Source organism: Chinchilla lanigera, unplaced genomic scaffold, assembly GCF_000276665.1.
Source record: "Chinchilla lanigera isolate Chin_1 unplaced genomic scaffold, ChiLan1.0 scaffold00099, whole genome shotgun sequence".
NCBI lineage: Eukaryota > Metazoa > Chordata > Mammalia > Rodentia > Chinchillidae > Chinchilla > Chinchilla lanigera.
In genome coordinates this window covers 6,685,573-6,707,509 of record NW_004955500.1, presented here as the reverse complement: position 1 = coordinate 6,707,509, position 21,937 = coordinate 6,685,573, and the positions used below count along the sequence as shown (strand labels likewise).

The following is a 21,937-nucleotide window of genomic DNA, read 5'->3' as shown; positions in this document are numbered from 1 at the left end:
TGTGACAAGTTCCTGCAGACCGGCTTTCCGCCTGACCCTGCCCTCTCTGTCCCCAGGCTGCCCCTCTCCCCGAGCAGACACGCCAGGTCCTCAGACGCAGCCCATGGACCTGCGGGTAGGCCAGCGGCCCACGGTGGAGCACCCCCCAGAGGCCCCGCTGCTGGCCCTGCAGCACCCCCAGCGCCTGCACAGCCACCTCCTCCTGGCCGGCCTGCAGCAGCAGCAGCCGCGCTCCACGGAGTCCATGAGGGTAACTGCAGAGCCCCCAGCCTCTCTGCACCCCAGCCCTGGTCCTCCACCCCTGCCCTGTCTGAGCTGTGCCCATCCGCCCACAGCTCTCCATGGACCCACCGATGCCTGAACTGCAGGGCGGACAGCAGGAGCAGGAGCTGCGGCAGCTTCTCAACAAGGACAAGAGCAAGCGCAGTAAGGGCGCCCTGCCCCCAGGCCCATCCCGGGTGCCCAGGACCTGGACTGCCCGGCTCTGCCTGTGAGCAGGGTGGGGGAGGGGTGTCCCCAGGTGTCCGGAGGCCTCACAGGTGGTACAGGCCCTTGGGCTCCACTGTTGCCTGAGGCCCCGCTGGGCAGGACACTGCGTCCTGGAGGTGGGGGCGGGACGGGCAGAATGTGCCTGGGGGCCCCCGTCCATCTGCTCCCTGCCCACTCCAGGCTTCTGCTCCTGCAGGCGCTGTGGCCAGCAGTGTGGTCAAGCAGAAACTGGCCGAGGTGATCCTGAAGAAACAGCAGGCAGCCCTGGAGAGGACGGTCCATACCAATAGCCCTGGCATTCCCTACAGGTGGTTCCCCTGCCCTCCCGTCCCCGGGGTCCCGCCCACGTCCCTCCCACTCCACGTTCTGTGGCGAGCACACGCACTGGCCCCCTCCCCGTCACCTGGCCCCGCACCCTCCATATAGCAGGATGTATCCTGAGCACCTCTGCTGCTCTCCACCAGCCCCCGTCCCGCCTTGCCGGGGCCCTCCCACGCACACCGGCCTTCCTCTCCCAGGCTCGACCCCTGCTCTCCACCGCCTCCCCAGGCACAGGAACTTCCCGCTTCCCACAGCAGGAGGCGGGTCAGCCCGGTGGCTGCTCACCAAGCTCCCGGGTTCTGGCCTCCACACCTAGGTCAGAGCACGGTGTGGTGGCCATGGGGCAGCGTGAGTGGCCCTCTGCTGCCACCTGGAGATCCCCGCCAGCCCCACGCTGCCCAGTCCTGCTGTGCTGCCTCGCTGGCAGGTCCTGGAGCCCCGGCTTGGGATGGCGCCATGCAGAGTGAGATCTCTGGCCTTGGGGCTTCCGCCCCTCTCACCCCCTTGGCACTCGCTCCGCAGAACTCTCGAGCCCCTGGACACGGAAGGAGCCGCCCGCTCCATGCTCAGCAGCTTTCTGCCTCCCATTGCCAGCCTGCCCAGTGACCCCCCCGAGCACTTCCCCCTGCGGAAGACAGGTGAGCTGGGCGGAGAGCGGGTCCCTCCGGGAGACCCAGGTAAAGGGCCCGGGGCTGGGTCAGGGAGGCGGAGCGGCAGAGGTGCCAGGCTTCGTCTGTTACCACGGCGATGACAGCCTGCCGCGAGGGAAGCAGGAGGGACTAAAGGGCCGAGGAGAGCGCTGGCCTGCGGCTGAGTAACGCTGGCCTCCGCAGCCTCCGAGCCCAACCTGAAGCTGCGCTACAAGCCCAAGAAGTCCCTGGAGCGGAGGAAGAACCCACTGCTCAGGAAGGAGAGCGCCCCCTCCAGTCTGCGGCGGCGGCCCGCGGAGCCCCTCGGAGGTGAGGGCCAGAAGGGCGGGTGGGCGCCCTGGCCTCCTGAACCCGCGGCTCCTGTCCCCGGGGCGCAGGCCCCACCCAGACAGGGCCCTCCTTGGTGCCTCTGTGCGTGTCACACAGGATGTGCCCCCCGCACGTGCCAGGAGGGTGAGTGGGGGAGCCCGGCCTCTGCTCAGCTGGCTCAGCTGGTGCTGGCCCAGAAAGGGCGGCCTCTCCGTGCCGTGGGCTAGTGCTGGCTGCCGCCCGCTCTGCCAAGGAGAAAGCGGGCGGAGCTGCCTCGGCCCTGTGGGGGCCCTGGCTGTCCTCTCCTGCACGCCTCCTGCACGCCCCGGCCCTGACCGCCCTCCCTCTCTCCATCCCCAGACTCCTCCCCCAGTAGTAGCAGCACGCCCGCGTCAGGGTGCAGCTCCCCCAATGACAGCGAGCACGGCCCCAACCCTGTCCTGGGCTCGGAGGTAAGGCCGTGCCAGCACAGACTCTCCCAGGGCAGCGCTGAAGCGCAGCCCCTTTCCAGAACAAAGGCCCCCAGGCCAGGGCCGTGGGGTCTGGGCAGCCCCGACGAGGGCCTTCTGGGTGTGCGGGGTAAGGGGTGCCAGGGTTGGCGGTCGGGGGCCAGTGACCCGCTGCCCTGCTCCCTGTGGCAGGCGCTCTTGGGCCAGCGGCTGCGGCTGCAGGAGACTTCCGTGGCCCCATTCGCCTTGCCGACAGTGTCCTTGCTGCCCGCTATTACACTGGGGCTGCCCGCCCCCGCCAGGGTGAGTGGCTGGGCGTCCATCCCCACTGCACGCGCCCCGGCCTCCTTCACACCGTGTCCTGCTGCCCCGCCCCGCCCCGCTTCCTCTGCTGGACTCCGCTCTCCAGTGACTTCTCGCCTCTCCCTCAGGCTGACGGAGACCGCAGGACCCATCCGAGCCTGGGCCCTCGCGGGCCGGTCCTGGGCAACCCCCATCCTCCCCTCTTCCTGCCCCACGGTCTGGAGCCCGAGGCAGGGGGCGCCTTGCCGTCCCGCCTGCAGCCCATTCTCCTCCTGGACCCCTCAGTCTCGCGTGCCCCCCTGCTGACTGGTGAGCCCGGCTGCTTCTCCTGGGGAGGGGCTGGATCCCCGCGGCCCCGCTGGGCGGAGCTCAGGGAGGGCCCCGCCCTGCAGCCCCATCCTGTGCACCCCCTTGCCGAGCCCGTGCCCTTACCTGCGTCCACGGCCCCCATGGCTCCCTCCTGATGCCGCACCTGCTTCTTTCCAGTGCCTGGGCTTGGGCCCCTGCCCTTCCACTTTGCCCAGTCCTTACTGACCGCCGAGCGGCTCTCTGGGTCGGGCCTCCACCGGCCGCTGAGTCGGACCCGCTCAGAGCCCCTGCCCCCCAGCGCCACTGCCCCCACACTGCTGGGCCCCCTGCAGCCCTGCCTGGAGCAGCTGGAACCTCACTTCCAGCTGATCAAGGTGAGAGGCATTGGGTGTTTCACCAGACCCAGGGGCTGACAGAAGAAGCAGGACTCAGGGACGGTGGGGACCTGGAGTCCTAGTGAGATGGGTGGGCGTTTGCTGGTCCTCCGTGCCCACCCCACCCCACCTGACTCCACTGGGGCGTCTTAGCTGGCCGTTACCCTCCCCAGAGAGCAGCCAAGCCAAGTGAGAAGCCCCGGCTACAGCAGATACCCTCGGCTGAGGACCTGGAGACGGACGGCGGGGCAGCCGGCCCGGCGGTGGATGGCGGCCTGGAGCACAGGGAGCCGAGCCATCGGCAGCCTGAGGCCAGGGGCCCTGCTCCTCTCCAGCAGCACCAGCAGGTACAGCTGTGCTGGGCGCCGCTCACGGACGGCAGCCCGGCGTTAGGTGTGGGAGGGAGACAGGGTCAGTGCGGGCACGGCTCTGGGACCAGCGGGTGCCCTGCCAGATCCTTGGTGCTCGGCTACACCAAGCACAGTTGCAGGCACGCGGACACTCACGTGTGCACGCACATGCCCCTCCACGCGCACACACGCACATGCATGCATGCTTGCACACACGTTCCAGCAGCCTCCCGGTTTCAGTGTGGAGTGTGTTCCTTTCCTAGCGGTGCGGCTGGCATTTCGTGGCACCGTGCACACTCCTGCCCTCGTGCTTCTGCCTGTGCCAGTTGTCTCCTGTCCAGGAGTGTGACTGAGACAGAGGTTGGGGCAGAGCCAGGCTCCAGTCCTTGAGGCCGAGAGCTCACGCCGTGTGGATCAAGCCACGGTGCCCTCGTTGCCAGGGCTGCTGCAATAAGTACTACAGACAGGTGCCCTGCCCAGCAGAAAGTCAGCGCCTTGCGGTCCTGCAAGCTGAGTCGGAGTCAAGGCGCTGAGGGCTGTAAGGGGAAGCGGTGCTCCGAGGCTCTGCCTTGCAGACAGTCACCTTCTCCCGGGGTCCGCACAGGTCCCCCTGTGTCTGTTCAGATCTCTTACAGACAGCAGTCCTGCTGAGCATGGCGTACCCTCGTTGCCTCATTTTAACCTGATTACCTCTGCAGAGCCCCTGTGTCCAAATAAGGTCACTTTCTGAAGTGCAGGGGGGTAGGACTTCAGCTTGCGGGGGGCACTTCCACCTGTAACACATGGTAGCAGTCGGGAATATGCACAGTGGCTCATGCAGGTCCCCGTGTTCTTGGGCAGTAGCACAGTCCTTGGGGACGTGGACATCCTGGTTGGAGTGGACCCCAGGGCCCAGGAGCTCTGGCAGAACTGGGTGGTGGGCAGTCTGGGGTGCAGGTCTTCAGGGAGCTGCTGGAGACTCCAAGTCAAAGCCACACCCCAGGTGGGAAGCAGGGCTTGGTGCCTCCTGGGATCTCTCCGGGAAGGGCCCTCCTGGAGTTTCCCAAGGCCTGGGCTGGAGCAGAAGGAGCAAATCCAGGGAGACTGAGGCTCCTGTTTCTCTTTCCTTCAGGTGTTGCTCCGGGAGCAGCAGCGTCTGGCGGGGCGGCTGCCCCGGGGAAGCTCTGGGGACTCTGTGCCGCTTCCCCTGGCCCAGGGTGGACACCGGCTCTTGTCCAGGACCCAGTCCTCCCCCGCTGCGCCTGCCTCGCTACCAACCCCAGAGCCCACGTGCCAGCCCCGGGTCCTCTCCAGCTCCGAAGCCCCCGCTAAGACCCTGCCCTTCGTCACAGGTGAGAGCAGGCTTAGTGGCGGCGGGAGGAGGGGCTCAGGAGCACCCATCCATTTCTCCTCAGGCAGCACTGGGCCCTTGACAGAGGTCTAGTTAGAGACGCTTGTTAGAGACCCAGCGGTGCTGGATCGCAAGGCAGCTCGTGAGGCGGGTAGAGAGGTGGTTATTGCTTTACAGGCCAGCACAGCAAGGCTCGGGAACCCAAGGTGGTGAGCCCGCAGTCAGGTAGTGAGCTGGCAGTCAGGCCAGGGTAGGAAGTCCGGTCTCTTGCCACGGTGTCCAGCCCTGTTTATGTTGTTGAAAAATCATTACCATGCTGTGCTTGTAAAAAGAGCGCGAAAGTATCGCAGAGAGTTCGAGACACACAGAAGAACATCAAAGTGCAGTAAACGTCACCACCAGTGTCCCGCTGCCCAGAGACCTGGTTAACTCTGCTGTGCGTCAGCCCGGTGTGTTCTGGCCGCGTGCGCGAGAGCAGCAGCATGTTCTCGTGAACTGCGTTTTGTTCCCTGCTTTATTTAGCTAGCGTGTCACAGGCGCTTTTTGATGTAGTTAATCTTTAAAACTGGGATTCTTCCATTTCATTGCAGTATTTTATCTTTATTTCACAGTGGCTGGACAGTGAGATTGCACCGTTTTCCCCACTTTAAGTTTCCTGTGCATACGCCTTTACCCATGCCTGGGGTTATGGCCTGAGGGTCAGTCTTGGTGCTGTGAGCACTTTGAAGTCCCTGGTGCCCTGAGGTGTGCAGACACTGCTCCTCCCACAGGAGGATGCATGGCCCGGCTCTAGCGGCAGCCTGGGGGCCCTGACACAGGGTCCCTTGGTGCCAACGCAGTGGTAGTTCCAGCACTTCCCCCAGGACACCAAAGTCCTCAGGTGCTCAAGTCCCTTGTGTAAAGTGGTGTGGAATTTGCACATGACTTGCAGCATTCTCCTGTGTGTGTGTGTGTGTGTGTGTGGTGCTAGGACATTGCACACGGTAGGAAGCACTTTACCGTTGAGCTGTGCCCCCAGCCCCTACCCATATGCTTTAAATCATCTCCAGATTGCTTGTAACACCCAGTACGATATAAATGCTGCATATGCGGTCATTGTGATGCGTTGTTTAGGGGTAACGACAAGGGAGGACAGTCTGTGCATTCAGTACCGCTGAACCTTTTCTCCTGGGTGTTTCAGTTCCCAGTTAGGAAAGAGCTGCAGTCACTGTGGATAGCTCTGTTTGTCTTATCCCTGGCCGGTGTCACTGTGGGCTTCCCTGTTCCCAGTTTCGGGGTTCCCTAACAACTCTGACTCCACCCACTTCCACTTGGCAGCGTCTGGGCTCGTGATGCCCAGATGGCGGGGCTGGTGTGGGGCCTCGGCATTGCTCAGGGCACTGGGGAAGTGCCGGCCTCTTGAGCTGTCAGTGTGTGGGGCAGGCGGGGGCGAGGGCAAGGCTGCCGTGTGCAGCTGCTGGGGGTGCCGGGGCAAGCGTCCGGGCAGGCGTGTAAAGGAGAGCCAGGCTGGTCTCAGTAGTGGGGCAGAGTGGGGAGCACGGGCCTCTGGGGGGAAGGCCATGTGCCGGGCCTGGCCCCGGGAGGGTCTGTGTGGGTGTAGACCTGTGGGATTCCCTGGGGTGCCGCCCTCACCCCTGCACCTGGCAGGGCTGGTCTACGACTCCGTAATGCTGAAGCACCAGTGCTCCTGCGGAGACAACAGCCGGCACCCCGAGCACGCGGGCCGCATCCAGAGCATCTGGTCCCGGCTGCAGGAGCGCGGCCTCCGGAGCCAGTGCGAGGTGAGGGGCTGCGGCATCAAGGGCTAGGCCGGTGGGAGGGGAGGTGGCAGTCCGGAGCCAGCGAGAGAGCAGGCCCGGCGGAAGGCGAGGGCGAGCAGGGGCTGAGGAGGTCTGTGCACGCTCGCTTCCTCAGTGTCTCCGGGGCCGGAAGGCCTCCCTGGAGGAGCTGCAGTCAGTCCACTCCGAGCGCCACATGCTCCTCTATGGTACCAACCCGCTCAGCCGCCTCAAACTGGACAACGAGAAGCTGTCAGGTAGGGCACCGGGAGAGTCGGCCCCGCCCTGTGCTCCCTCGGCTCCGCCCTGCCCCCCGGCCCTCCCCTCCTGCGTACCCCCGCTCGGGCCTACTGCGCTGGTCCCCTCCTGTCCATACCCACCTCCCTGCACTGTTTCTCTCCCGCCGCCCCACCCGGCCCTCTCCCTAAGCACCCTGCCCCCGGCCAGGCCAGAGGCTGAGCATACCCACACTCACGTGGGACGGGCCTCTCCCCACAGAGCTCCTGGCACAGCGGATGTTTGTGATGCTGCCCTGTGGTGGGGTTGGGGTAAGTGTGCCCAGGGGTCTCCAGCGGGCATTGCCAAGAGCTCTCAGCTCTCCTCCCTTTGGTTGTCCCAGGCCCAGCCCCCACCTGCCTGTTCTCAGGGGTCTCGGGACTAGGCAGGGCAGGGACTTTGCCGCCACGCCCTCTGCTGGCGGGAAGCTCCTTGTGGACAGGTGCACTGGGGCCGGCAGTGTCCCCAAGCGTGGAGCCCCAAGCCTGCACTCTTAAGGGGCTCGGTAGATGCTCAGTGAAGCTAACATGCAGGGCAGACTGGAGTGTGGGGTCGTGTCCCGCATAAGAGCCTGGGTTCGGGCTTGGCCGTTCCTGCCGGCCCCGGGCTGCTCTGCCTGCCCAGAGGGGCCTGGTCCCCAGCCCTTGGACTGCCCGTCCTGATACCGAGGTGCTCCCTGTGTCCTTGCGGGTCCAGACACTTGCTGCGCAGCCTTCTGGCCCAGCTTCCCCACCTCACTCCCGCTGGCGGGGGCCTGCTGCACCCTGGCATGGCCTCCCTGCCTGAGGAGTCCCTCCAGGGTGCAGCGAGCTGGCCTGGGCAGGGAAGGAGGCTGTGCTCTGCGGCAAGCGCGCTGGTGGGCAGTGTGGGGCCAGGCGGCGCCCTGTTCACGACTCCCTGTTCTTTGCCACTTTCTGTTTTCCAACTGTTGTTGCTTCTGTTCTCTCCTCCCTCCTCCCTCTGTCCTCTCTCTCCAGCCTCTTCCGACTCTCTCTGCCTTCCTCGCCTCTCTTGGTCCGCCTCGCCCTCCCCACCTCCCCACCACGCCCCCCGGCCCCTCCCTAGCCTTGAGGCCCAGGGACTGGGTTTGGGGGGCCTCCCAGCCTGGGCTAGGGGCCCCGAGTGGAAGACAGTGGTGCAGACGGCCCCTCCGGCTCGACCGTCCTGCAGGGCCTGAGCAGACAGCTGGGGCTTAAAACGCCCTCCAGGCCCAAACCCCAGTCCCGCCCAGGTAACGCCACGCCCCGCCCCTGACGGGGAGGCAGGTGTGATGCTGCCCCGAGTGCTGGCCGGACGGGCTGGTGCCGGGGCTTACACTGGGAAGGAGCAGTCCTGTGGGTCCTGGGGGACAGGAGGCCTTGCCTTTGGGCGGTGGGGCACTGGGGAGGCAGCGCCGTCTGCCCAGCTCCCTGCCCCTGGGGTCCTGGCCGTGGAGTGGGTGCTGCCCGCTGGGCGCTGCTCCCGGGGGAAGCCGTGGATGATGCGGGCCCTGACTCTGGCCCCCACAGGTGGATACCGACACCATCTGGAATGAGCTGCATTCTTCCAACGCAGCCCGCTGGGCTGCCGGGAGCGTCACCGACCTGGCCTTCAAAGTGGCTTCCCGAGAGCTCAAGGTAGGGCTTTGGCTGAAGGCAGGCAGAGTGCGAGGCCACGCAGGACGGGGCGGTGGGGTCCAGGCCCGGACGCCAGCCCTCTCTTTCCTCTTAGATACTGCTGCAGGGTTTGGGACACATTCAGAGCTGCCCTGCCCTGCACCCGTCCCCGGAGGAGGGTCCTGGAACCAGACGCAGGCTCAGGCAGACATGGGTCAAGAGCTGCCTATCAGGCTGACAAGTGTTCTTTCGCTTTCCAGAACGGTTTTGCTGTGGTGCGGCCCCCAGGACACCACGCAGATCATTCCACGGCCATGTAAGGCCCTCGGGAGGCCTGGGTGGGGCGCGGTGGGGGCCGGTCCCCGGGGCCTTGCTGGCGGCTACACCAAGCCAGGGCCTGGAGGGAGAGGAGGTCGGGATTGTGGAGGTGCGGGAGGGAGCAGGCTGGCAGTGCCCTCTGCCCTTCTCCCAGGGGCTTCTGCTTCTTCAACTCGGTGGCCATCGCCTGCCGGCAGCTGCAGCAGCAAGGCAAGGCCAGCAAGGTCCTCATCGTAGACTGGGTAGGTCCTGCGTCCTGTGCCCTCGGATGAGCTGAGGGCCCTGTGGGGGCCCTGGGCCTGGTATCAGAGGCGCCTCTGCGTGTCTGTGTTCTGCTTTACCTCCCTGAGCCTCAGCTTCCCCTTGTGCAAAATTTGATAGCATCCACGTCACAGCAGAGCTGTTGGGAGGCCCCAGGAGGGGGTGTGGGGGCGGGCCTGCCCCCAGGGACTTGCAGTGGGTGGGAGCTTTTCTGAGCACTGTCTTGACTTTGGTTGATAGTTTTTGCATTTCCCATACCTGTAGGTGCTCAGGGCCAGGCAGTCAGTTACTTAGGACCCCTCCACCGTGTGGCTCTGGGAACCGTAATTTCCTGCCCCCAGTGTAAGCTCCCGAGCCTCAGAACCGTCACCGACCTCGAAACCCTCCCAGCACGTCCTGGCTTCCATCTCTGCCTTTGGATCTTCCCTAATGCCCTGCCTCCCACCTGCACAGGACGTTCACCACGGCAACGGCACCCAGCAGACCTTCTACCAGGACCCCAGCGTGCTCTACATCTCCCTGCACCGCCACGACGACGGCAACTTCTTCCCCGGCAGCGGCGCTGTGGACGAGGTAGCGCGTGTGGGGTCGGCCGCCTCCAGCCCCGGTGACTCCTGCACTCCCCCTGCCCTCTCTCAAGCCGAGCCACCCACAGACTGCTTGGGCTCCGTCCTGCTTCTCCCTGGGGAAGCGGGGAGGTGCTGGGAAGCCGGGCAGCCGGGCTTTCAGCGCGAGCACCCCGCTTTCCTCACGTCTCGCTGGCATCTGCTTTTCGAGGTCGGAGCTGGCAGTGGCGAGGGCTTCAACGTCAACGTGGCCTGGGCCGGAGGCCTGGATCCCCCCATGGGGGACCCCGAGTACCTGGCTGCGTTCAGGTGAGTTCCCAGCCTGCCCCGCCCCCTGCCCTCCAGCACCAGGGCGGAGGTGACCAGCGGGCTTGCCAGCCTGTCCTCAGCCGGTTACTGGCTGGTCGGCCAGCCTCAGAGGGAGGGCAGGACACGTAAGCACGGGCGTTGACAGAGTCACGCGCGACGCGCAGCCGGTGTCATTGCGCGTGCTGGGAAGTGGCAGGGCGCAGTCGGGCCACCGTTAGCCGCGGGACGCTGCCTGGAGCAGGGAGGAGAAACTTCAGCCGTCCTGGAAGCGTGTCTGTGCTGGGAAGGCTACTCTGAAAGAAGGGCTCGGGCTGCGCACGGCCCCTCCTGCTTTACTCTGGTCCTGCGCTGCATTTGGAAAGGGGAGCTGGAAGCGGCCTGGGAGCCCTTTTTGGGGTTCTCTCCGTGAGCACTAATTCTGCAGGCCCGGACAGGAGCTCCCGCACCTGCGTCCAGGCCCAGGGCGCTGAGGAGCGCCAGAGTGGCCCGCCAGAGTTAGGTCAAGGCTAGAGAGCTAGAGAGAGGTAGCTGCTGGGGACCTGCGGAGGGAGAGGGTGTAAGAGTGGAACTTGGAGGCCCAGGGCCTCAGAGGGTCCAGTGGGCCCAGTCAGCTCCTTGCCGGCAGATACTGAGGCCAGCCGAGCATTTCCAGCCCCCGAGGCGTAGTAGCCAGAGACTAGCTCAGCGGGCTGTCAGAGTGCTTCTTCCCCTGCAGATGCAGGTGCACGCGCACACACGCACACACATGCACGGGCACATACGCCTCTTCACCCCCTCCCCCGCGCCCCATGCCCGCCCCTTCCTGCCTCTTGCTAAATTCCTTGGGTGGCAGAGTCCTCAGGGTGTGGGTACCAAGGACATGAGTGGCCAGCCACGGGCCAGACGTCAGAGACACCCTCTAACCCTTGCTGGCAGACCGAGTGGCGGGAGTCCTGTGAGTAGGGTGCCTTCAGCAAGCTGGCAGGAACCACGTGGCGCGGGCGGGGCCCGGGCTCTGCCCAGCGCTCTGCTCCGGGTGCCGGGCCCGGTGTGGTGAGTCCTCTGTCCTTGCGCCCCCTAGGACGGTTGTGATGCCCATCGCCCAGGAGTTCTCTCCAGACCTGGTCCTGGTGTCTGCGGGCTTTGATGCTGCTGAGGGTCACCCAGCGCCTCTGGGTGGCTACCGTGTTTCTGCCAAATGTAAGGGGGCCCCGGCAGCGGGACAGGCGTGGGAAGCGCGAGCCAGGCTGTGGGGAGCAGGCAGGTGTGCCCCGAGCTGCACAGGAAGGCACAGGGCCGGCCCAGGGCACGTGAGGACTGGAGCGTGGCAGCCGGCCCTGGAGGCGCTGCGATCTAGACCAGCACGGCCCAGGCCGAGGCCATTTGCCGCCCAGCCTGGCATCAGCAAGTCAGGGTCCCGGGAGCTTGCACCCGACAAGTGGACGCTCTGCCGCAGAGCTCCCCGGCCAGTTGTGCTTTCCCGGCTGGACAGGCTGCCTCTCCGGGGAGGAGCAGCATTCTCCGCACAGTGGGCTGCCGGGCTGGCCGCAGAGAAGAGGCGGGGGAGCCCCGTGGAGAGATCACAGCGGAGTCCGTTTTCTTGGGTGCAAGGCGCGGCCCTGCCGCTTCCAGCCGGGGCCCTGCGCGCTACCTTTCGGTCTGAGCAGGAACACGAGTGGGTCCACATGGGCCTCCGTGTGAAAGCACGGTGCCTTTGCGTCACGGTTGACGAGGGAGGAAGCGAGCAGGGAACCACAGAGCTAGGGACTGGGTCCCCTCTCCCCCACCCAGCCCTGCGCGTTCCTGTTTCTCCCTGCCCCGCCGTCCAGGTTTTGGGTACATGACGCAGCAGCTGATGAACCTGGCAGGCGGCGCCCTGGTGCTGGCCTTGGAGGGTGGCCATGACCTCACAGCCATCTGCGATGCCTCCGAGGCCTGTGTGGCTGCTCTGCTGGGCAATAAGGTGAGCTGCTTCCACCCCGCCCTTGTTTCTATGGGGCAGGCGAGCCTGGCTCTGGCAGGACGGAGCAGAGGGGCTGGGACAGGGCAGGGGAGGGAGGCGGGCACGGGGCAGGTCTGTGGCCGGTGTCTCCCGACCTGTGCCTACCACACAGGGCCAGCAACATATAGCAGCTTGTGTTCAGAAGACCAAGGCCCTTGCAGGGGAGGGAGTGGGCCCGTGGCTCCCAGGAATGGTGACGAAGGAACCGTTTTTGTAGGTGGATCCCCTCGCAGAAGAAAGCTGGAAACAGAAACCCAACCTCAACGCTGTCCGCTCCCTGGAGGCGGTGGTCCGGGTGCACAGTGAGTGTGCGGACAGGCGGCTGCTGGGCACATGTGGGAGGGCTTGGGTCCACCACCCGTGACCAGTTCCAGGGATGCCAGCGCCAGCCACGTGAGGGGCACTGCTGTTGGCCTGGAACAGGATTTGTGTGCATCGCCCCAGCAGTAGCAGTGGGCAGCGCCCCGTGGCTGGGTAACTTCTGAGTCCTCCAGCTGGGCCCAGTGGGCCAGTCTGCTGTGGAGCCACAGCCCTGAGCTGGAGACAGGCCAACGGGTACCCAGGCCTTATTGTATACGGGAAGGCCTGGTTGCCATTCCTCCCTTCCGTCCTGGCCACAGGGCGCTTGGGAGCTCTGCCTGCTGAGGGGCTGGGCCTTAGAATAACCCCACGTTTGGAGAGCATTTTAAAGTCTCAACTTCACCGCCGGGCATGGGGGCTCACGCCTGTAATCCCAGCACTCGGGAGGCTGAGGCAGGAGGATCGTTGCAAGTTCGAGACTACCCTGGGCTACAAAGTGAGCTCAAGGACAGCCTGAACTGCATAGCGAGACCCTGTCTCAAAAAGACAAAAAAAAAAAAAAGTTTCAGCTTCAACATAGTATCTGTTGAGCAAGACCATGGGATCTAGGGGTACAAGAAAGAATGAAAGAGGTTCCCCATGTCAGGAGCTTGGTCGGGGCAGTGAACATAGCAGTGCAGACACAAGTGGCGCTTGGTGACGCGCTCCCGTGGGCCAGGATGAGCTGGGATTCTCCAGGCACGCGGTCAGCAGGCTGAGCTCTCCTGCGGTCCCCCGGGGCCGGGTGGGTAGCACGGTGATGCCGTGCCCCAGTGCTGTCCCTGCCACCTCCGCGCTCCCCGTGCTTAGCTGGAGGCCTGAGCAGCAGCAGGGCCGTGAGTGGGGCCCTGTATCAGCAGGCCAGCAGGGTGTGTGTGTAACCAGCACAGACCCTCCTAGGGACAGGGGCCCCGCTGGCACTCTCAGGGTCCCAGCACACGGAGGGAGTGGTCAGAGGTGGGCCTGAGGGGAAGGAACGGGCTCAGGGCCCACGAAGGCCCCTTACAGCCGCATTGTTCCTGCTCTCCCTTCAGGGCTGTGGGGTCAGGGTTATTGTACCGAGGGTGGGAACAGGAGGGAAAACTCACCCCGGGCCAGGGACGCACTCCTTACTCGGGTGAAAGGTGGACGGACTTGTTCTCCCCAACCTTTCTGACCAGCTTCTTGCCCCAGGTAAATACTGGGGCTGCATGCAACGCCTGGCCTCCTCGCCGAACCTCTGGGTGCCCCGGGTACCAGGGGCTGATGCAGAAGAAGTAGAGGCTGTGACCGCACTGGCATCCCTCTCGGTGGGCATCCTGGCTGAGGACAGGTAATGCCAGAGCCCTGGACCATGCCGTGCCTCTCTGCCCCCTTCGATCCTCCCTGCCCGAAGAAGCGCCTGGAGCCCCCACGCAGCCACCCTGAGCCGCTCTGGCTTCGTAACCGGGGTTTGAGGGAAACTGCACCAAAGCCCTGCCTGCAGCGTCCACCCCTGTGCCTCCCCTAGGCCCTCAGAGCAACTGGTGGAGGAGGAAGAACCGATGACTCTCTGAGCCGGTGGAAGGGACCGGCCCACCCACCTTGCCCTGTGGACACGGCTCCCTCTGAGGCTGCACCACCGCCCATTCTGGGTCTTCAGAGACCATGTGGGCAGGTAGTTCTGGGGCCAGAGAACAGCCTGCCTTAACAGTCACCCCAGCCAGGGAGCTTGAGAAGACGCCGGGTGTAGGACGGGGACCAGAGGACCCTGAGAGGAGCGGGCTGCGTTCCAGCCCCAGCAGGGCTCACGCGATGTCTGGGCCCCGCGGTGGCCTCCACCCTCAGGACTGCAGAGAGGAGGCCCGGCCCAGGCGGGCCCCTCCGTAACCACTCTCCCTGGCTCTGCAGACCCCAGACTTTGCACACAGCCCAGGCTCCGCGCTGAAATGTGAACGTGGCCTCAGCCGGGTGGCCCTTCCCAGCTCTGCAGGGTGGCTCCGGGGCGGGGGGTTCCCTCTTCTCAGTGCAGGGAGTCACGACCCGATGCCCCTGGACGCTTCCCGCGCCACTGGGTACCAAGAGCCTCGGAGACTCCGAGCGCTGGCACCTGCAGACCTCCTGCCGGCTGCTGCCCCGCAGAGCCGCCCCGTGCCAGCATCTCAGTGCCCTGGTGGACAGACAGGTGCTCTGAGTCCTGTGCTTGCTGATCCGGTTCCCCCCTCCCTCAGAAGCACAGCGGGACCCCAAGGGCCCCCTCGGTCACTGCCCTCTCCACCAGCCTTCCATTTTCTGGCGTCTCCACCACCCTGCTGCCTCCGGCCCCACGCAGGATGAGCACAGCCGAGGGGGAGCGGGTGGGGGAGTAGACGGGCGGGGAGGGAGACTGCCCCGGCAGAGTTTTCAAGGCTTTTGGGGTCCCTGCCTGGGGCCAAGAAGGAAGGTATTCGTGTATGTGTGTGTGTGTGTGTATGAGTGTGAGTGTGTGTCTTCCCCAGGACCCACCATACCTTGTGTATGAATGCATGTTTTTGTAAAAAAGAAAAAAATGGGAAAAAAATCGGAACAATAAATGTTTTATTTGCTTTACCGTGCTGCGACGGGGCGTCCTGCGCGTGTGCGGCGTGAGGGCGGGCAGGTGCGGGCCCTCTCCAGCCTTGCCCTCCGTGCCCGGCTGCCCTTGTGGACTCAGTGTTGCTGCCCCACCTTGGGGACAGGAAGGGGGACAGCCCCGCGCGGAACCACGGTCAGAGGGCCCTCGGGGGCCCCCCAGAGACGGAAGGAGACACACCTGGGCTGAGGTCCCAGCTGGGAGCTCAGCCGCGTCCTGCCACCTCCCGGGGCCTCTGCTGATCAGTAAAAGGCCCAGAATTAGACACTGTTTCTGCCCCTCCTGCTCGAATGCAGACGCAGGCCAGGGAGGCAGCACGCTGGGGCAAGCCGTGCGGGCACCAGAGGGCTGGGCACCGCCAGCACCACCTTCCTGGCCCCAAGCCCTGAGCGCCCGCAGCGGTGGAGGAAGTGCTCCCCATTTCCCATCTGTCCCCCCTGGGGGTGGACAGCAAGCCGCAGGGCTGCCCAGGCTGTGCCTTCAGCATCTGTCCTAGCCAAGGGGGGTCGGGAGGGCTGAGCTGCTGGGTTCTCCCGTGCCCCGGAAGACCACAGTGGCAAACCCTGAGCTGGGCAGCCTGTCCGGCCCCGCCCCCAGGACAGCTTCGGGAGGTCAGCTGGCCAGCCCCGCCCCTCACTCCACAGCAACCTGGCCTTGCCCAGAGCCCACGCGAAGAAACCACCAGAGGCCGTCAGGCACAAAGGACTGCTGTATTTCTGCTCAGTGACACTGACGTGGGTGAGGCAAAGAGCTGGGGCGGACACACGTGGAAAAGGAGCAGATGTGCAGAATAGCAACCTAAGGTGGCAGGTGTGCGTACACAGCTCTGCCCCGAGCGAGGCGAGCCCGAGGGCCAGCGCCTGGGCAGGAGAGTGGCCCCTCTGCAGGGGCCACTGGAGGAGGGCAGCCCGGCCAGAGGGCAGCAGGGAGGGTGGGAGTGGGGTGCCAGGCACGGGGGCAGTGAGGAAGCACAGGGTTCCTGGGCATAGATGCGCAGTGCCGTCGGACCCTCGTCCGGAGAACGCTGCCTTGGGCCGCGTGGACTGTGAGACAGAGGAAGGTGGCCGGCGCGGCACACCTGGGGACCGGCTCAGGTGGGGGGGGTGGGGGCGGGGCGCCAAACTCTCCACTCAACCCCCAGGCCTGGCGCAGTGTCGCCTCTGACTGGCGACATGGGCTACCTGGCCCTCCCCGCGGAGAGACAGGCCAGGGGCACTGGGGACTGGGGCTGGGGGTCTCAAACAGAGACTTCTCATTGGGCCTGAGCACCCAGCCTCAGCAAGAGCGCCCGGGGCAGCCGGGAGCAAACCACGGGCTCCGCACCAGCCAAGGCCTCACGACCCGACCCGACCCGACCCGACCCGACCCCTGACTTTGTGTCCGGGCCCTGCTTATGAAGATTCTTCACCGAGGGCTAAGGAAATAGAACCATTTGCAAAGGGCTGGAGCTGCCCTCCCGCAGGACCAGTGGGCAACACGGAAGGACCTCCTTCCCACTGCACCCCAAAGGGGCCAACGAGATTCCTGGGAAGTGCACTGATCCCGCTGTGTACCTTCTGCCCCAGTTCTGGGGTCCCCGGGGCCGGGAGCAGGCCCGCCCCAGGTCTCAGAGGCTGAGTTCAGGTCCAAGGGCCCCCGGCCGCAGCGACCTTGCTCCCTGGGTCAGAAGTCGCTCAGGATGCTGATGTCGGCGAAGTCGGCCCGGTAGCGGTGGGCGTAGAGGCTGAGCAGGAAGGCCCACTTGAAGGAGATGAAGCTCCACACGCAGGACAGGTAGTAGCTGGTGGGGTCTGTGAAGCCTGCAGCGGAAGAGGAGCCCCATGGTGACCGGAGGGCCCAGCCCACGGCCGAGGAGCAGCCCACCCTCCCAGCAACTTCCCTGTACCCACCCCCCCACCCGGTCCCTGAAGAACTGGAGTGCTGGGGGTCAGAGAACTCTGGGTGTGCGGGTGGGAGCTGTGGGCATGGCAGAAGGTCGGGGCTGGGCAGTCCCAGGTGTGTGTCACCCACGCAGCTCGAGTGACATGGACTCCAGGCCCTTTACAACCTGCTTAGCATCAGCTGCCCCGGGCAGAGGTAAGGGCCGCCAGCTGCTTCCTGTCACCGCCACTAGAGGGCACCCCCCTTCCAGAGCTGGGCAGAGACTAAAGGTCCCCCTCGCTGCGGGGCAGCCTGCACAGGGCACACCGCTCGTCCAGCTGGCTCCTCCATCCCGAAGGGCTGGGGCTCATGCTCCGCACTTTAACCGAGGCAAGCCCAGGGACGGGCAAGTTCGGGAGCCGCCCGGTCTCCAGGACACTGGCGGAGGACAGGACTGGAGCCGTGGGCTCCTACCGCCCCCCACCCTCTGCCGGCCGGGGCGGCCCTCACTCTGGTGCTGGGTGATGGCCAACGTGAGGAAGGTGCAGAAGGCGGCGACGGAGACGGCCGAGAAGAGCACGCCCACGAAGAAGAAGCCGCGCAGCCCCTTGAGCCAGGTCCTCCAGTAGTCCTGCATGTACATCACGTGCGTCACCAGGGCCCACAGCGCCAGCACACCTGCGGGACAGACGGGTCAGCAGGGCGGCCCCCTCCCCTCCTCCGAGTCGCCTGGGAGCCACACCTGTGTGCCCAGTAAGGCTCAGGGAAGGCCGGCCTGCCGCGCCCGCCCTCCCGACAGCAGTTTTCCGTGGAGCCCGACGGCACCGCTGGACTCGGCCCCCCTTCGCTGTTCCTTCTGCCTCTCGGGACTGCAGGTCACCCCGACTCTCAGGACCCAGCCACGCCCCTGGGCGGTACGGCTCGCCCCAAATTCTTTGCGTCAGGCTGCGCGGCCCTGGCACTCTTGGCGCGTTCCCTTGGCACGCGGAGCCCTCCCTGCCCGGGCCAGCCCTCCCGCTCCGACGGCAGCTGCCACTCGGCCAGTACAATAGGACATGAAACAACGCTCGGTGCCAGGCAGTGCCTGCCGCTGAGGCCCCAAGAGTGGCACAAATATCAGTTCCACGGGCCAGGGCCTGGAGCAGGGCCGTGGGCGCTCAGCACGGGAGGGAGACAGCCAGGTCCAAGGGCCCCCGGGCCGCAGCAACCTTGCTCCCTGGGTCAGAAGTCGCTCAGGATGCTGATGTCAGCGAAGTCGGCCCGGTAGCGGTGAGACAGCCAGCCGAGCCCCCAGAGGCTGGCCCGGGCTGGGCCCGCGGCTGCCACACCCCCCGGGCCAGGAGAGCCCTCAAAGAGGCCGCCGTAGGGTCCGAGCTCCGACCTCCCACGCGTGCAAGGAAGACAGGCGTGTGCCTGGGGGAGAGGACGCGGGGCCCTGCGCAGAGCGCGCTGGGGAAGCTACGCCATCTCACTGCTTAGGCCGGGCACAAAGCCCCAGGGCGCTCGTTAAACTGTGCGTCGTTTCACACGCCTGAGCCGTGTCACGGCCTTCTAAAAGTGAGGGGGAAACACGGCCGGGGGACTGGCCACCGTGGAGCTGCTCGGGCGACCGGGTGGACCGTCACCACTGCGGCGCCTGGTGCGGGTCAGACACCCGTGAGACCGCCGGCTGCAAGCAGAACGCCGGGGCCTCGCGCTGCCGGGCCCAGCCGCGGTGCTCCCCGCTATGCCCGCGGCCCCCCAGGGTCCTGCCAGTCAGCACCCCCGCCCACAGCTCCCCAGCCGCCCGTTCCACCCCACACTCTCGGGGGCTGCGTCGGGGCCGGAGCCGGGCAGGGGCGGCCAGAGGCGGGAGGATGAGCCGCGGCGGCTGCTCCGCCCCCCCCACACGAGCGCGGCAGCGGCGCCCAACGTTGCTGGCCCCAAACGCCAGTTTCGGGGAAGGCAGTTTTTGCATGGACCCGTGAGTGTGGTTTAGGGACAGTTCAAGCCCGTTACATTTACTGTGCGCTGTACTATTGTTACACTGGATTCCCACAAGGAGCGCACACCCAGGTGGCCCCACCGGGCACTTCTCGCAGGGCTGGACTCCTGCGAGAACCCGACGCCCTGCGATCCCCAGCGGCGGCTTGGGAGGCGGGGCTGAGTGACGTAAGCGCCGGGCATGGCCGTAAACACCCCGAAGCTTCCCCGCGCACCCGTGCCCCAGCCCACGCCCGCGCCTCGCGGCCTGCCGTTCTGCCGGTCCCCGCAGGCCAAGGACCAGCGCGGGCGTGTGGCCGGGGCTGGGGATCGCTGGTCTGGATGTCATGCCAGCCACCTGCCCAGAATCTCGCCACTCATCTTGCAGGCATCGGCCGCGCTCCCTCCGGAGGGTTGTTTGGCTTCTTTCTGTTTTTCGAGGGTTTCGGGTTGAGCTCAGGGCCTTGAGCATGCCGAGCACAGACTCCACCCTGAGCTGCATTCCCAAGCCTCTGGTATCTTAAAGGGCCCTGGCGGCGAGGCTTCCTGGCACTGAGCACCTCACAGTCGGATGGGCGCTCTCTGGGACAGGCCTGCTCACCCCGCCCCTCGGGCTGCCCAGGGGTTGGGGCCGATGAGCTCCAAGATCCTCCCCTGCAAAGGTTCTGAAAGCCAGCTAAGGGGAGAACAAGGCCAGAACAATTCCTCTGTGACTCAGCAACTTCGGGTTAGGAAATGTTGAAGTAGGGCTCTCAGTCTGGAGGCATGACCCAGGGGTTCGCCCAAACCGCCCCCCATCTTCCAAAAGGGCTGCAAGCAGGAAGAAAAGACATTTAGGGCGTTTCCACCCCTGTTCCTTGTGAGCAGGCGGGCACAACTTCACTCACACTCACACACACACACACACACACACCCCGGCACCTGCCCCCCACACTGCTCCAGCCCCTCCACCCGCCCTCCTCCAGACCAGCGCGCGCCAGTCTGGAGCAGGCTTGCTCCCTCTGCCCTGGGGCTCCCCAAGTGGTCTCGAGGAGGTGGCGCCCTCCCTGCTGGGAGGTAGGTACCTGTCCCTTGGCCCTGCACCCCTTCCTGGGTAGCTCTGGACTCCAGCGAGGCTGGCCTGCACAAACTGGGGCCCCAGCCCCACCTCGGTACAAGCCCATGCCAACCTCACATCATTGCATTGCAGGGTCGCCAGGGCCACCACTACACAGGCTACTCAGTGACAGCGCCCGAGGTAGCTCGGCTGGTGGTGAGGCACCCAAGAGAGGCCGGGGACCAGCAGAGACAAGAGGGACGCAGCCCGGGTCCGGGCTCCTCTGCATCTGCCTGCCCCAGCCCTCTCCCCTACCTGGGAGAACAGAGGCCCAAAGCCTCAAGACTGCTCCCCCAGGTCCAGTGGCAAGGACATGGAGCGGCTTGAACTCCCGGCAACTTTCTACTCTTTTCTCTTGCCTTGGTCTACGAGACCCAGAGCAGGCGAGCGTGTGCTTCGCTTTGGTTCAGCTGCAAAGCCGGAGAAGGCGGGTCCAGCGCAGCCTCCCCAGGAAGCCAGCTCTCCCCTGCCACTCCGCTCCAGGAAGACCAGGAGGAGAGGGTGCTCCCATCCCAAATGCTCTGCCCACTGTGCCCGGGCTCCACAGCCGACCCGGCCCGAGCAGGGGGACAAGCACTCTGGGGCTGTCCTCGAGTGACTCAGCAACCTCTGGGCCACAAGATGCTGAGTCACAAGTAGAATGCTTACAAGTCAGAAACCTGCTGACATGTCAGCCCGAAAGAGGAAGAAGGCTGGAAGGCTGCAGACCTCTCAGAGCCCACTCAGAGCAAGAGGGTGTGCGTGGCCCTGGCCTGGCGGCCCTGCCCCTGCGCCTCCCCACCACCAAGAAGTGTGGACTCCATAGCCACCTCCGGGTGACAAAGATCAAACCTGGGCCTCTCCGAGGGCAGCTCCATAGCAGGCATGGCTCAGAGCCCAGAGGGAGCCGGGGAGAGGGAAGGAGCGGAGCTGGGTCAGGGATGCCCTGGGCAACTCCCTGGAGTTCACGCACAGCCTCTTCCCCGGCCTTGGGAGCTGGGCGAGGAGCGCTTCATGGACAGTGGCATTCCATCTCAGACGTGGAGGGAGGCCGACATCTCCTCCTGTTCCTTCCCTGGGAGGAAACTGAGGCCCCGGACGCACTGACATGCTCGGCCAGGGAGGGCTCACCTCCATTTGCACGGGGCCGGACCCTGCGCACACACACCTCTGCTCCCCGAGACGCCTGCCCTCTGCCACTCCCCCCCCCACTTATCTCAGGCCTCGGAGTGCCGCCATGGGGTGCCAGCTGTGCTTCCAAAGGGGAACGCAGCACCAGCAGGAAACACGGGGTGGGCGTGCAGACTGAGCAGAGGTGGGCTGCCCAAGCAGGCCCGCTGCCCGCTGGGGTGGGCGCCCTGGCAGGCACAAGGCCAGCCCATCCAGGGGGTCCACCCCGCCTCTCTCAGTGGCCCAGGGCCTTGCTTTGCACGGTGTAGGCTGGGGCCATCCATACGCCCCTGACAAGTAAGCTTAGGGCTGGTGAGTCAATTAGTTCTTTTTAGTTGTCCCATGTAAAGATATCTGGGCAGAGGATTTTGTAACGGAGTAAAACCATCGGAGAAAAAGCATTTTCCTCACGCACACCTTTCCCAAAGACCTTCCCCACACATACTACATCTCGTAGCAGTCCTAACCCTGTGCACATAATTTACATACTCGAAGATGTTTTCTTATCTGTAAAATGGGCACAACAATGCCTGCTTCGCAGGGCTGAGGGAAGGACGTGATGATATAATAGAAGCTGAATGCTTAACACAGCGCCTGACATAGAGAAAAGATTAAAAAAGTAAGTGGAAATACTATTTTTCATCTTCCTGCCCACTGCATGGCACAGAGAAATTAAATCTCTTGTCCAAAGTTGCACACGGTGCTCAGAGCAAGGCTGGGCTCTGGACTCCCACCACCAAAAGCCCTGGCCACCCTTCCCCTGGTGCGGAAGAGGGGTGGGCTGGGCTCGCGGAACGGTGGGCGGCCAGGAGGCACCAGTGGGGGGGTACTTCAGATCCCCAGCGCCGTCGGGGTCTCCCCGGCTCTGCGGGTGGGCTCACCAAAGGAGGCGGGCGAGGTTCCCGCTTGTTCACCCGCGCGCAGGGGCGCGGGGGGCGGGGGGCGACGCAGGGCGACACGGGGCCGGGCACCGATCACCGATCACCGCGACGGC

At 65.3% G+C, this 21,937-nt stretch overlaps 3 protein-coding genes across 5 annotated transcripts in view; 1 reads left to right on the top strand and 2 right to left on the bottom strand.

Moving 5' to 3' along the window:
• Positions 1-56: 56 nt before the first annotated feature.
• Hdac7 (histone deacetylase 7) lies at positions 57-14,854 on the top strand. Of its 2 annotated transcripts, XM_005406612.2 has the most exons (24): positions 57-250; positions 336-426; positions 686-797; positions 1,333-1,448; positions 1,644-1,769; positions 2,130-2,221; positions 2,411-2,521; positions 2,650-2,830; positions 3,008-3,204; positions 3,378-3,551; positions 4,666-4,885; positions 6,532-6,665; positions 6,799-6,919; positions 7,161-7,210; positions 8,447-8,554; positions 8,794-8,849; positions 9,006-9,093; positions 9,566-9,685; positions 9,890-9,987; positions 11,048-11,166; positions 11,796-11,929; positions 12,186-12,270; positions 13,481-13,619; positions 13,797-14,854. In XM_005406612.2, exons 1-24 carry the CDS (start codon positions 104-106, stop codon positions 13,840-13,842), a joined length of 2,865 nt encoding a protein of 954 aa, XP_005406669.2. In that variant the 5' UTR covers positions 57-103; the 3' UTR covers positions 13,843-14,854. The 2 variants fall into 2 exon arrangements, with proteins under 2 accessions (XP_005406669.2, XP_005406673.2); XM_005406616.2 differs by lacking the exon at positions 2,411-2,521.
• A 713-nt stretch (positions 14,855-15,567) lies between these two features.
• On the bottom strand, positions 15,568-19,050 carry LOC106146874. The gene is made up of 2 exons (XM_013505662.1): positions 17,945-19,050; positions 15,568-16,525 (listed from the first exon to the last, which is right to left on the bottom strand). Exon 1 carries the CDS (start codon positions 19,045-19,047, stop codon positions 18,358-18,360), a length of 690 nt encoding a protein of 229 aa, XP_013361116.1. The 5' UTR covers positions 19,048-19,050; the 3' UTR covers positions 15,568-16,525; positions 17,945-18,357.
• Slc48a1 (solute carrier family 48 (heme transporter), member 1) overlaps positions 15,568-21,937 on the bottom strand; it is a 16,312-nt gene continuing 9,942 nt past the window's right edge. For both annotated transcript variants that reach the window (XM_005406622.2, XM_005406621.2), the window contains 2 exons: positions 17,247-17,414; positions 15,568-16,675 (listed from right to left, as the gene is read on the bottom strand). In XM_005406622.2, coding sequence (XP_005406679.1) covers positions 16,539-16,675; positions 17,247-17,414 — 305 coding nt within the window. In that variant the 3' untranslated portion in view covers positions 15,568-16,538. The remainder of the gene's footprint in view (positions 16,676-17,246; positions 17,415-21,937) is intronic.

What these genes read in the sequence shown, in the direction of transcription:
- Hdac7 (XM_005406612.2), top strand. Translation starts at nt 104, where the DNA reads ATGGACCTGCGGGTAGGCCAGCGGCCCACGGTGGAGCACCCCCCAGAG. An exon ending in CTCTCCAGCAGCACCAGCAG is followed by an intron (nt 3,552 to 4,665) that starts GTACAGCTGTGC and finishes TCTTTCCTTCAG; the next exon opens with GTGTTGCTCCGGGAGCAGCA. An exon ending in CTGCTCTGCTGGGCAATAAG is followed by an intron (nt 11,930 to 12,185) that starts GTGAGCTGCTTC and finishes CCGTTTTTGTAG; the next exon opens with GTGGATCCCCTCGCAGAAGA.
- LOC106146874 (XM_013505662.1), bottom strand. Translation starts at nt 19,047, where the DNA reads ATGACATCCAGACCAGCGATCCCCAGCCCCGGCCACACGCCCGCGCTG.